Source organism: Mesoplodon densirostris, chromosome 6 (genome assembly GCF_025265405.1).
Source record: "Mesoplodon densirostris isolate mMesDen1 chromosome 6, mMesDen1 primary haplotype, whole genome shotgun sequence".
In the NCBI taxonomy this organism is placed as follows: domain Eukaryota; kingdom Metazoa; phylum Chordata; class Mammalia; order Artiodactyla; family Ziphiidae; genus Mesoplodon; species Mesoplodon densirostris.
The window spans coordinates 128,557,618-128,572,385 of record NC_082666.1 but is presented as its reverse complement, the minus strand read 5'-3'; the positions used below and the strand labels follow the sequence as shown (position 1 = coordinate 128,572,385).

Here is a 14,768-nt window from a genome sequence, read left to right as displayed (position 1 = left end):
TCCCTTCGCATGCACTTCCAAAAAGCCAAACATGCCACTTCCATTTGCAACTTAGTGGCCAGAACTTGGCCACATGGACACTTAAAGCTAAGAGTGAAACTGAGAAATCTTTAACTTCTTGGAAATGCCTTTAAAGATAAGCCTCTTCTTCTCTTCTGATAGCTGGAAAGCAGCTATGATTTCTGAAATCAGAGCATCTATCTTGGATCTCAAGGAAGAAATCTTACGTTAAGAATGACAAAACAAGAAGATAGAAAGATCAGTAAACTCCCATTCCAGATGTGGTCTGGTTGCTTCCATGGTTTTTCTTTTTCCTTTTTTTTGAAAGAAAAACAAATATTTCTTAAACCAATATTATTGTGCACTTTCTGTCAGTCACAAATGAACCTAATCTGAACTAACACAGCTATAAAGGGCTAGTCTGTTTATCCCTTATTTTCCTGCCACTCAACATCTTTCACATCTACCACTACAATGGATTTTAGAAAAAAAAATAGTTTCTTTGAATAAAGGCTACTGATATTAGGCGAAGTGAGAAATTATAGCTGTAATCCTAAGTACATATTTTCTCTTAAGGAGAGATTAGTGCGTTTCTGACTGTGTTCATTTAAAAAAAATGTATTCCATAGATGGATACAGCTTTACCCATTACGTTTTTAAAGTAGCATGTTAAGTACAATCACTCAGTGTATAGAAAAGCCACCCAGCCCTTCAAAGACAGAGCTGAGATCTGACCCTGAGTCTTCTTTCTCTAAATTCCTACTTGTTTTCACATGTGCACACAAGTGCATGCATAGAGAAGACTGAGGCAAGAAAAGTTAGTTTAGAAACCATCTAAAATAAACTAGCTCCTTCCTGTAGAGGGATAAATCTCATCTTCTTTTTACTACTGTATTTTTGAGCTTGAATTTTCATATGTTCCAGGAATTTGAATCTTTTTCATAGTGATTAAGCTTTTCCAATGTAATTTTTGCTGTAAGTTGACCTATATAACCGTACAAAGGCACACAAAGAATGTCATACACTTTGGTCTTTTGAAGCAGAGCAAAATTTTAAGTTTACATACTATTATTTAGGGGGAGATATTTAGGCTACACATAAAACTAATTCTCTATATAATCTCAGGAGGCACCAACTGAGGTCTGCAGTAGATTCAGTGTCTTTGATGATACGTACCGTACTTAAGATTTGTAGGAAGAAAGAGATAAGCCCAATTTCAGGAATTTAAGAGGGGAAAAAAAGACTTCATAATCTTTTAAAGGGTTTTAAAGTTGTTAGAAAGAAGCAACATGAGGCAGAAGGGAGATTTCTAGTGGTTTTATCCATATAATCTTCTGCTACCTCTATTCTTCCCAATAAATAAAACAAAAGGCAAGAGAAAAACACGGAAGGTGCATTTCTTCTTACTAGGCAGTCTTATACAAAGTTGGGTCCCTTAGTGTTTTAATAGACTAAAGGTAATTCTCTTCTTAAATAGGAGCAATTTAAGAACTGGTGGAAAATATCATTTAATGCATATTAGAGTGTTTTATTATTTTATAATAAGAAAGGAATTTATAGAGATAGATTGCTTTTAAGTTTTTCATTACGATTTTATCATGTGTCATTCTTCTTTCCCTTGTCAGGAATGTAATTGTTTATAAAACTAGGAAAAGTCATAAATCTCTCCTTTTCTTGGATTTTTGTTTTATTTGATCTACTAATAATTAAGTTTCAGTGCTCAGACTTCAGATACACATTTAAATGATACAAATTAACAAAAAATATATGTATAGTGGTATCAACAGAACTAGTGAATACAAAGTAGCTTATGTGAGTATTCTATTCCCTCATAAGCAAGTGATAACAATGAAATATTTTGTTTAGAAACAGAGAAAACTATTATTGGAATAAATATTTGCGGATGTTTTCTAACACCCTACAATAGTCATATAGATTTTCCCCAGGAAGTTAGTTCTAAAACAACATAAAGCATGAATTTATTAGACAGGGAAACTTGGGGGGCCCATGGTAGAGATGTTACTATGAAGTTTGCCGTATCCTCCATTTCACATGGAGACTGGCCCGTTGTCTTTTCTAAGGATGCTTTTTCTGTCTGAAACACTCTTCCCTCTTTCCTGCCCACTCACATTCCATCAACTGTTCACGGTCCATTTAAATTCCCTGCCTCTTTATAAAAATTTTATACTCCTTTGTATTTCAAAAAAGATATTTTCTTTTCCCAATATTTATAATTTTTACTATTTTTGGTAGTTATTCATGATTACATTTTCAACAATTGCCAGCAAAAAAGAAATTGTCATTCAACCACCCTTTATAGAGTCTCTTGGGCTTAAAACGTTAAATGTATAAGAGTAAACAGATTAAAGGCAAAAACAAATATTCTGTGATATCAATGGTTCTCAGTTTATCTAGGAAATTGGAAACATGTCAGTGATTCTGATCCCAGAACTATGAGAGGTGCCATAATAGAAATTCAAACATTATGCATTGAGAATATGCATTATTTATTTGATTATTATTTAGAATGGTCATTTAATTATGTCTTCTGTTTTCACTGAAGAGATCTTACAAAAAGTAGATAATTAAAAATTATATGTTGCTTTAAAATATATTTTATATATGTATATATACATTTTATATATACATGAAATAGTTATTTACTACAACCATTTTCATATTAAGTGCTATTCCCTTTTTCCAATGTTTAAAAGAAGAAGCTATCATGACATGGAAGCTCAGTACTGCTTCATTTTGTAGAGGTGGGGATAGATCCCAGATAGGAACAAGTGAGACATAGGTAAGTAGTGAGGAAATGGAAAAATGTAGAAGAATATTTTCTGTGAAAGAAAAGAGAGATAAGAGGCAAGTGGGTAAATATTTTACCACAGACAAATAAAATTGGGAATAAAGAAAAAAAAAACAAAGCACCAAATCTCTCACTAATTTTCCTCCTAAATGCTAGAAGGAAAGAAAGACAGCATAGTATTTTTATTTATGCCTAGAATTATTTATTTGAAATTGTAAATCTGCTTTGGCGGGGGGGAGTGTTTCATTTCAGAAATGAGTGAGCCCTGTCAGTGTGCAAGACACTCTTTTAAGCCCTGGTGATAGAACTAGAAATATGTTACTGCCCCTGCCCTCCAGGACTTCATGGTTTGAACTAGAGGCAGTATTCAGGCCACTACCACAGCCCTGGGACATATACAATAATAAAGGTACTGTATTCCTGGAAGCACAGAGGAGGTATCCTCACCTAGACTTGGGGGAGCTCAGAGAAGGATTCTGCGAGAAGGTAAAGTGAGTTGAGTAGAAATTAGCCAGACAGATAGAATGCATATGGTCCTCCCAGGCATTTGATGCATGGTGTTTGAGTGGTTGTTTCATCAACGTTCACATCATTTATCTTCCCCCAATTCCCCACCTTAAGTATTGTATGGCCAATATGAACCAAAACAAACCAAAACAAACCAAAACCAAACAGCAAGATAAACATCGTTTTCTGATGATTTGCTGACACCTTACTGCCAATTAATAATCATTCCTACTTTCTTTTCTATTAGTAGCATTTTAGTTGTTACTCTATTTTCTTTCAATCAGTTTTTTGTTTTATGTGGACCGTTTTTTTTAAGTCTTTATTGAATTTGTTACAGTATTGCTTCTGTTTTATGTTTTGCTTTTCTGGTCGTGAGGCATGTGGGATCTTAACTCTCCGACTAAGGATCGAACCCGCACTCCCTGCATTGGAAGGTGAAGTCTCAATCACTGGACCGCCAGGGAAGTCCCAATCAGTTTTTATTTTAATGGTAACATTACTCTTAGCTTTTTGTACATATCCCTGAACTCCTGAATTGAAGAATATCCAGACCTTATGTCAGTACTAACTGTTGAGATCCTTTCTATAACAACAATAAATTTAACTTTAAAAAGGAATTTGAACTTTTTCATTTATCTTACTTTGAAAACAAAAGAAAGTCAACAGAGTCTAAATCATAGAAAAATAAACTGTAAATGATATTATCTCCAAGATTTTTTTAAAAAAATAGTTTCATGAAATTATGAAAGTCATTGAACAGTGACGTTGGTAGAGGCAGCTGTGATTTGAAATTTACTGATGGAAGCCTAGTGGCTTCTGGGAACTTTATGTATTTACAGAAAAAGATGTCACTAAAGTTTCCTAATGCTTTTAGGATTAAATTATCTTAAACGGTATCAATAGATAAATGATTGCTTTACTTCTAGGTCATGACTCCAAACAATGAAACTATACAACTATAGTCTAAGTATCATAAAAAGTAGCAACCTTTACAGCATGCATTCTCAAGAGGGGTGTTATCACCCCCAGGAGGGTGGGTGAGAGTTTTATCTTGGGGATGAAAAATCTTATTCTTCTTACATATAAAGCACAGATCTCTCTCTATCTCTATGTATCTAAGGCTATATACTACACATGAGCAAATATACAATGTACTGTGATATTACAGTTTCATGCAGCCAATTAGAAAAAAATGTCTAAAAATATCTTTAAAGGGCTCCTTAGGAGGCAATGATGGGGAAAATAGGTTGAGAAATAATGCATTATACAATAGAAATTTCAATTTCTCATGGTGATAAGGAGAAGCAAATCTATCACTTTTCCACTGGGAGCTGCCAATTTATGTCTGTTTTACAACTTCTCAGAGCCGGTAACATCTTCTGAGGCAATTTATTTGATCTTATAGCCTTTATGATATCTTGAACACAAGATTCCCTTTCCACTCCAAGTAATAACACAGGTTGAAATAAAATTCAAATCTAGAGTTATAGATAGATAAACAGAGATGACAGGTAGGTAGGTGTCATCTCAGTGCTGATCTGTTGTTTATCGAGCATCTACTCCACGCATGACGTTGAATTAAATATTATGGCAGTAAAACAAGATCAGAAACAATCTTATCCTCATGGGAGTTACAATCAAGAAGGAGAGACAAGACTTGCATGAAAATCTAAAACACACATTTGAAGGTGATGTCACATGTCCCCGCTCTACGGTGGCATATCATAGAAAGTTGAGATTCTGCTTCTCCAGCACTTTGCACACTGCCTGGAAATGCAGTCATTGCTCCACAGACTTTTATGAAGTTACAAAGAGATTCAGGTAGACTGTTACAGGCACCCTGCAACTGGAGCATACAAGCTTCAAGCATGGAGCAACCACATGGAAAACATTATCAATTCAAACTGTGTCTCAAATAAAAAGCACACTCTCCACAAGCAGGATTGTCATTTTAAGTGAAGAAACAAGCATTAAAAAAAAAGGAAAAAAATACAGAAACAAATATTTGGGGAGGGGGAGCACATGTGCCCAAAGGAAGTTTCCGATGTCCAGGAGAAAACAGAATGACATTTTGTTTTTTATTCATTAAAATTGTTTGATAAATATTTTCCTTTTCAGGCAAAAAGGTCCTTATTGCTGGAAATTTTAACGTTTACAGGATGACTACCTGTTATAGATATTTTTGAGAGATTTTCAAATTTAGGTACAATATTGGATGGACTAGTTACCTCTAATGTAAACCCAACCATCCCATATTGGCAATGTTTGTAAAGTAGTATCAGAAATATCTCAGGGTCTATAAATCCTAATTGGTTATTTTTGTCAGTGTGCAAATTTTGCATGCACTCCTAGAGAATGCTTCATCGTTTGCATTGGAAGTTATTCCATGCAATAAACTATCTCAGAGGATGTTAATAACCTTTCCATTTTATGCTATTCTTAATTGTACCACTGAGGTTACTGCTTCTGTGCATCAAATTGTCTGAGAGGTACTGGTAATACTTCCTCCTAAAAACATCTCTAGTATGGAGATCCTGAAAGAATTTCAGAAATACACTGTAACGGAGTTGCTTTTTTAATTTAATTTTATTTTTTGCTATTTCTTCCTCTTCTGACAACATCTGAGGATTTCAAACTCTGTTTCTTAAAATGTGTGTGGTTGCCATGCAGTTGTTAGAATAGCTTCATTTTCTGGGGCTAAAGAGCTCATTCTATTCACACACTTTGTTTGTTACTAAACAGTTGGTCCTGTCTTAGAATGCCTGCCTTCACTCCAGAACCAGTTCTCGAAGCTAACTCACTTATCTCTCTTCCTGATGCATTTTTCCAACAAGACAAGCTACAGCTTTCTTCTAGTGGAGAAAGACAAACCACCCATGTTTCAAAATGGACATCTGCATACACAGTTCATTTTCAATAAATACAGTTAATCCAAGTATAACGCTAATCATTTGGTGAGGAGTTTAAGAGACAGGTTTGGTGGGAAAATCAAGGAGGATTCATCCAATATGCTTCACGTAGTAAGGAAAAGTTAAAGATGCATCTTCTCCAAAAGAATTCCAAAATAATTCCCTAAAAGTCTCCTGAGAAAACTTAAGTTTTTAATCATCCGTGATTGTGGACTAGTTTATGAGATTAGTTGAAATTATAGCATTCAAAGGCTCTATAGAAAAGGGATAGATATATGCTATTGATAAGAGCAAGTCCTTGGGATCGACAGTATAAAATTATGATAAATCTATGACTTTGTCACTTGTTTATGGCCAGTCGCACCTCCACAGTTTAGCTCAGGACTCTGAGTGCGTCTCTGTGCCCTGCTCTAAATGTTCTACCTTCATCTCATATAAATATTTTTTCTGTTTTTTGTTCTTTGCACACAGTGTGATCACCTTTGTAACAGTTTAACTGTTCAGTCTACAGTTCAAGCATTGTCTCTGTGTTCTCAGCTGACAGCAGGATACTCAGATCTACTGCTACCATCTCAAACTCAAAACCCCCAAAACCAAGTTCACTGTCCCCTTTTCTTCCAACAATCCAAATCCTCTACCTGATTTTCTTTCTTTAAAGAGATCCTATTTGGATGAAAGATGCAAACATGATCTCCAAACTCTAAAACAAGCAGATTGTCCTTTTCTTCTAGTAGTCTTGTCATTGTTGTCTGTTTACATAGTTTTTTACTATTACTGATGATTATTAGCAATCTTATGATTAATTGTAATTTTGAGGTAAACTCTACCTCTGAAAGAAAGGGATTTATAGAGATATTTTAAGCCAAGTTACCAGACCATTCCTATAACGATAACTGTCCAGTTATAGTTAAATTATTTGCTTCTAAATTTCATCCATATTCCATTATGAAAGGAAGCTGCAACTCCACATTTCGGCTGGTTTACTATTGTAGTCAGCTCAATAGTTGTTGCTAGCAGAATATGATTTTAGACCATAAACTGGAAATCTTTCAACTGAGTTTGACCGTCACCATTCCCTTAGCACATTATAGGCTTGTATCATTCCTATTGCATAGAATATTTTCTTTATATCTCATTTCTGCCCATTGAACAAGCATCTTGTAAGATCCAGAACAAGTAACAACCCTCTGGGGAACTTCCCTATTTCACATTGCCTAAAACATTGCTGTTTCTTTTTTTCTTTTGTCACTTGGCCCTTTGTATTTTCTTTCCTGCTAGACTCTAAGTTCCATAATAAGAAAGGTGATAATTTCCCAATCATCTATAGCCAAACTGTACCTAGCACAAACATGTGTGCACAGCATGTGATGATGAAATCTTGTTGAATTGCTTAACATTACACATTAAACACGTATTTGGTGATTGACTTGCCTCAGTACATAGTTGTGTGATCAAGGGAGAGAAAAATTACATACAAGAGGAAATATTTAAAAGCTGTTTCCTGAATCTGCAGAACAAATTGCTTGAGGCATTGACTAGAGAACTGGCCACGATCCTTCTATACTTAGGAAAGCATATGATTATTTATAGATACAAAGGGAAGAAGCATATATTATGTGTACAATAATTTAAAAACACTATGTAGAATCCTGCTACAGTACCTACATACAAGAAATCATCAAAATAATGACTTTATCCCCTGAGGTACATTTTTCTTCAAAATCTTACATAAGAAAATAGACCCAACATTAAAAAGAATTTTCCCCATCCTCCAAAACGTACCAAAAGCAAAAAACAAGAAATTCTATGCCAAAATATTTTTCTTAGGCTTTGAAGTAAATCAAGAAAACATTTTGTTTGTGATTATAAAGTATGAAATTCATACATTCAGTGTTTTGACACAATATACCATAATTTATTCAAATAGCAAGTCTGTGTTGGTATCAAACTATAAAGATGAAAAACAAAATTGTATGTTGTGAAAATAATTAATTTAGATGAAATAGTTTTGGCAGTTCTCCTGCTTTTGGAATTTGTTCTGCAAGCTCTTCATAATCATCACTTATTTACATTTCAAAGAAAGCTGAACACTGGTGTTTTGTTCTTTATTTTGTTGGTATGAGAAGTAGAATCCAAAAGCCATAGGAAATTTTTTTCAAAAAACAGCAATATCTGAGCAAAATGTGAAAATTTTAAAAACTTCACTACTAGGAAATTTAGATTTCTTATGTCTGTGTCTGACTTGTATTTATTAAAAGAATTCACCTCTTTAATAAGTTCCCTTTAAATATTACATTTCTAATACCAGATGTATTCTGATAATGAATACTCCTAATTATACTATAGTAGTAAATGTTTTTGTTCTGCTGTTTTTGCCTTAATAAAATTCATTTACTGGGGTTTCCCTCGTGGCGCAGTGGTTAAGAATCTGCCTGCTAATGTAGGGGACACAGGTTCGAGCCCTGGTCCAGGAAGATCCCACATGCCGCAGAGCAACTAAGCCCGTGCACCACAAGTACTAAGCCTGTGTGCCACAACTACTGAAGCCCACGCGCCTAGAGCCCGAGCTCTGCAACAATAGAAGCCACCGCAATGAGAAGCTCACATACTGCAATGAAGGGTAGCCCCTGCTCGCCGCAACTAGAGAAAGCCCACGCGCAGCAACGAAGACCCAACACAGCCAAAAATAAATAAATAAATTAATTAATTTAAAAAAATAAAGTGGTACTGACTTGTAGAATCTCTGTGGGGAGAGAAACTTCCTAATTAAAAAAAAAAACTCATTTACTAAAATGTAGAAATTATGCCATGATAGAAACTAAAATATCATCTGTGGGCTTGCAATAATAGTCTATGAAAGTGCTATAAATTTTTATAGTAATATTGCACTGATCAAATTTTGTACTAGTAATAGCAATAGGAACTCTCATATATTACAGATAGGAGTTTAACTAGGTACAACTACCTTAGAAAACTTGCAGTATCTACTAAAGCTAACCATACTCATATCCATTCTAGCAATTCCTCTGCCTAGTGAAACTCTTGGACCCAACTCATATAGTCCCCAAAATGCATGTATTCACATGTATTCACCAAAAAAAAGGCATGATCAAGGAGGTTCATAGCAGCACTAGCCAAAACCTAAAAAATTACCCAAATATTCCTCAGTAGGACAATGGGTAGATTGTGATGTCTTCATATAATGGAATACCATACAGAAATGAAAATAAACAAGCTATTGATACATGTTATAACACAGATAAATCACATATGTTTCATAAAAATAAAGCAGACTCAAATAAGTATATAAAGTTCAAAAGCAGGAAACACTTTTATTGTTGCATAAGTCAGGATAGAGATGATTTGGGGGCAAAGTAGTGCTTGGGAAAAGATATGGTGGTAAGAGGGGGCATGGTGAATGCTCGTGTGATGCTGACAATTCTACTTCTTGATCCGTGGTCTCTTGACATGGTGTTACCTTTGTGCCACTTTATTTGGAACTTTGTTGTTTGCACATTTTTCTGTGTGCATTTATATCTCAATAAAAAAATTTAAAACCTTAAACCTATGAAAAAACGCTTCTACTAGGATGTTATTTAATTAAAACTTCATATATGGTTTCTGGTTGTTGTTCTTACTTCCAAATTTCCCTGGAAATAATATTTTTAAATTAAAAAGATATATTTATGAATTTAAACAAAATACTTTTTTGACTTTAGTTTTTCCTTTACATGTTTCCTTTTTTGCTCAATACCTCACGAATAGGCTTAGCGAACAAAAAATGGTCACCATAAAGAAACTGTATTTTGCAAGATACTTCCAGTAGAGGGACCTTCACTTTCTAAAGGAAATTTCTATAGAAAATTTTCCTTCAAGGACCATCACTAAAAAATAAAAATATTTAATTTTTTTATGTATGATTAAAGTTCTTCATAGAGTGATGAGCTACTCTCATCTAAGACCAGTCTAAGATAAAGAAAACTTTTTTTTCGATTTGTGAACGAAAAAAGAAAAACTTGATGAAGAATATATGTATCACTAAAACTTCTATATTGGGTATGTCTTTTTCAAGTGATTACATTTTTAGACTATTCATAAAAAGCATTTTAAACTAAATTATTTAATATTAATGAAGATAAATTCTAAGAATATATTATAACAAATATCATGGTGATTTGCCATTACACAAATTTGACCTCTTCGATCAAAATATTTTAGTTATTAACATTAAACTTCCTAAACCTAAGTATCTATTAACTAAGCTCTTCTGATTTCTTTGAAAAAAATAAATATGTGTATTATCTAAGATATTAATAATTATGGTAAAATAATCAATTTATCTTATGACATGAATTTTGTACTCCTTTCCATACAATTTACATCAATGTAAAAGCTCTACATTCTTTGCTTTCATCACTACGTATGAAATTTGTAACAATTGTAAAGTTACAAAAATTTACTGTCATTAAAATATTTTTCACTGAAAATATCCTGATTTACAATGGTTTCAACACCTTACTTCAGAAAAAATCGATAATTTCAGAAATATAATAACCTTCACAACTAGTTCCTGTTACTAAAGGTAGTTATTATGGGATACGTTATGTTTTTCTTACGTGCCTAACGATGAAAACTTGACATAGCAACCCAGAAAAGAATATTTACATACTTCAAATGGAAATCATTATACGAATAACTTAGTTACTCTCATTATTTGATTTCAATCTTCTTGAAAGTCTTGTGAGCCATAAAATGGAAATTTTAAGGTAATTATAATAGTAAAGTAAAATTTATATTGTTGGTTCAAAAATCCATATGAGCAGTATCTTTCTTATATATTGTTTGATGAAGAATGGGGGTTAAATTACTTGATCTGTGTTTAGTCTCTCTTCTCTTTTAATTAAAAAGAAAAAAAAGAAAGTCTACCAAATATGACTGGATATGATAAGAAAATGACACACCATAGAACAATTTTACCATTCAATAGGTTTCTTATTACTTTCTCCAAAATAATTATTCTTGGCATAGAACATATCTGGTGATTTATTCATTATTTTGCCTCCATGAACCAGGCTCTTTAGAAAATAGTACTCACAAGGCCTTTATTATTCTATTCATTTGAACTTAACCTCTAGATATATCAACAATGTTCAGAATATCTCTGATCACTAAATGTTTATGTTCTAGATTTTTTTTGTCTTTTAAAAAGTAAGTAATGTTCCATTTCTAATTACTAAATGTTTTGTAACTTTCAAAAAAGAGAGTAACACCCAGAATTTATAATTCACTTAGAAAAAAGAAACATTTAAAGCAATTTGAGAAGACCTAGGCTTTGGAAATATTTTTTTTGCTAGGGTAACCTCAGCTGCAAATAATATAAGATGCCAGTTACTAAAATACATTAATTAGTGAAAACAGAGCAAAGCTACATGTTGTAGAGGTTTCAAGAGATAGACTGCTAGATACCTTTAGATAGAAAACAATACGATTTAAGGGACACTTTCAACAAGTCAACTTCGAGTTGCATTCTTGGTTTCATCCATGACAAGTAGTTGCAAGGCTTGAATGAGTTCTCTCCAACTGTTAAATACAAGTGGACTCACCTGAGTAGCAGTGCTGCTTCCCAGAAGTAAAATCCCGAAACTAATGTCCGAAAGTGTCTCACGTAGGCCATGATACGGAGGGAAAGATTCACGACTCTGAAGTGAGTATTAGCCAAGGCATGGGGAAGGAGAAAGCCGGGAATGAGAGTGTGCAGTCTAACTGCGTGCGGTGGTGGTGGACAGCAACGCCTGGAAAGCTTCAGCACCTGAGACAGCTCCCCGCGATCCACGGAGACCCTCTCTTTCAAACACTTGAAATTCCCTTTCGACCCCTTCTCTAAGCAGAAGCTGAAGGGAGATTCACAGGATTACACATGTGCAGGTGATTTATACAGTGACAGCGGAATAACGGATGAGATGAGAAGTCTGAGGTGCCTAGGTTCTGGGCAGCAGTTCACGGGAGCTCTAGCGGCAGAAGAAGAATGCTAGTCCTTTCCTGACTCAGACCCACGACTGGATAAAGAAGAGCAACAGCGGGAGCAAGGATGCGTCTGCACCTGCTCCAAGCGCCGCCCGCCCGAATCCCACTGTCCACCTTTGGGTAAACCCCGGGCCACTAGCGTGGCAGAGGGAAGCGGGGGCGGGGCCAGACGACACGGTCTTGCCAGCCAATCACAACCGCACAGCGGGGCAGAGTGACAGGCCACTCACGACGGTAGGCGGTGCTTAGCTCGCCAGGCTTTAAAAAAAAAAAAAAAAAAAAAAGCGTTGAGTAACTGGTGCAGAGCCTAAACCGCAACTGGAAGGAATTGGGGGAGGGGAAGCCTCTGCGTTAAGAACTGGGGGAGTCAGCAGCATTTATGGATTAGGTAGCAGAATCGCGCTAGAGGGACCCTCCATTGTTCCCTTCCGGGAGAAGGCGCAATTTAGTAATAAAAGGTCTTTTCGGATGTGACCCTGTCTCTTTGACCTTACATCAAAATGCAAGAGTCAACAGTTAACTCAGACCCTTGGAGAGGTCTAGGGAAGAGCAGAGGTTGTGGTGCTGAAAACCAGAGGAACAGGAGAATCAGTTGCTTCTAGAATCGTCTCACAACGCTGGCCGGCTTCTGGCCGGGAAGCGTTATTGACTAGAGTCAATGGAGTTTCCTTCAGTGACAATACGGGTTCTAAAAAGATGAAGGTGGGAAATCTAAAGAGATGGCTTCTGAGGGGACAACGCTACACACCCGTTTTTTTCTTCGGCGTTTTCCATATCTTAACATTAAGCTCCAGGGAGAACGACAACGAGGTCATATGGTTCATCTTTTCTTCTGCCATCCAACTCTCTCCCTCGTCCACCCCTCCCTAACCATTTATATAGGGACTGGGATTGGAAGACTGGAAAGGGAAAGTGAGTGTGCGTGTATATGAGAGAGAGGTCGTGCACACGTTTCTATGCTTCTTCATGTACCTCAAAATAATGGAATTTTAAATCATTAAATCTTAGGCTATTAGATCTTTAAGTGGCTTTTATTTACTATCAACTAGGATCAAAATATTCACTCCTTGAATCTTAGCTTTTCCCCAAAACTCCCTCAGGTATTTATTCTGAAAGCCCTACTTTAATCTCTTACCTTTCTCAATGACCAAACTACATGCCAAGAATGTCTTTCCTTTCTCACAAACGTTTTCTTCTTAATTAAATCCAAGAGCAACTGACATATCAATTATCCCATAATTCTCTGTTTAACTGGAAAAGTATGTCACTAATTTTTACCCTCCAAATGAGGGCACAGTGAAAAAAAAATCTTTCTCTTTACTCTTTAGTAGACAAGATTATTTATATTCCGTGTAAATAAAGAAATTTTGGATTTATTTCCATACATTATTATTAAACCTGTCTCTTTTCACATTTGGTTTTCCGACTTAAATCACAAACTTCCAGAAGCCTCTTAAGGAATATCATTGATTCTGCCCATGAATGTTTCTGTCTTGAGAAGTTTCATATAATTTTAATTAACGCTGTTTTTCGGTGAATCTTTTGAAAGCTTTCTAAGTGCAAATGCTTTTTAGTTGGTCATTCTTTGAATAGCAGTAATTGTTTTAAAAACCACACACAATCAAAAAACAAAACTTACTATATTTCAAGAAGACCTGGGTTCCTTGCCTTGCTTCATCACTAACTATCTTTGGAAAAGTAATACATTTTTTAAAATACCTTTACTTAATATATCTTTAAAAATATATATTTATTGAGGGAACTGAATGAAATGACCTCTGAGATTTATACTCTGGCCCAAAGGAGACAGCCAATGAATGTTTGTTTAAGTGAGCAAATCAGTGGATAATATTTAAAGCTCTGTATTTACATTAATCTGGATAATTATGTTACATGATAGCTTAAAAGGCAGGATAATTTTAGTTGTTTCATCTCATCATTAACACAAAAACATAGGAACGTTAGACTTTATCAAATTTATATAGTCAATCAGTTTATTGAATATAATGTCATATAAGAGGATGGCTGGAATCCCCATATTACTTGTTTTTCTATTTCTTTTTTTTTTTTTTTTTTTGGCTGCACCCTGAGGCATGAGGAATTTTAATAGTTCCCAAACCGCAGAACGAACCCGTGCCCCTGCAGTGGAAGCACGGCGTCCTAACCACTGGACCGCCAGAGAATTCTCCCCATATTACTTGTTTTTCACAGCATCATGATTATTTCCTTCAAATTACTTATGGCAAGCTACCATTCCCCTCATTTATTTGTTTGCCTTTTCCACCAGAGTGAAATAATGGCTGTTATTTAGCATAGCACCTAGCATATAGTTGACACTCAATGTTTGTTGAATGTGTCAATGATCATACTAGAAATATGATTATTTTTAAATTAGTAAACGAATGAATTTGTTACAGTGTGTGGGGTACTAGATTAACTTTGATTAAATAATTAGAAATGAGCCAAAGTGCATTGTACTGTCTTATTTCTTTTAACATTTGATGATTAATTTCCCAGTG

General features: G+C 34.9%; 1 protein-coding gene across 2 annotated transcripts in view; it reads right to left on the bottom strand.

Moving 5' to 3' along the window:
• The window catches only part of GLRA3 (glycine receptor alpha 3), a 166,152-nt gene extending 154,203 nt beyond the window's left edge, over positions 1 to 11,949 (bottom strand). The window contains exon 1 of one of the 2 annotated variants that reach the window (XM_060101473.1): positions 11,829 to 11,949. In XM_060101473.1, the coding sequence (XP_059957456.1) occupies positions 11,829 to 11,899 (71 nt within the window). In that variant the 5' untranslated portion in view covers positions 11,900 to 11,949. The remainder of the gene's footprint in view (positions 1 to 11,828) is intronic. The other variant, XM_060101474.1, reaches the window with a different exon arrangement.
• Positions 11,950 to 14,768: the final 2,819 nt, after the last annotated feature.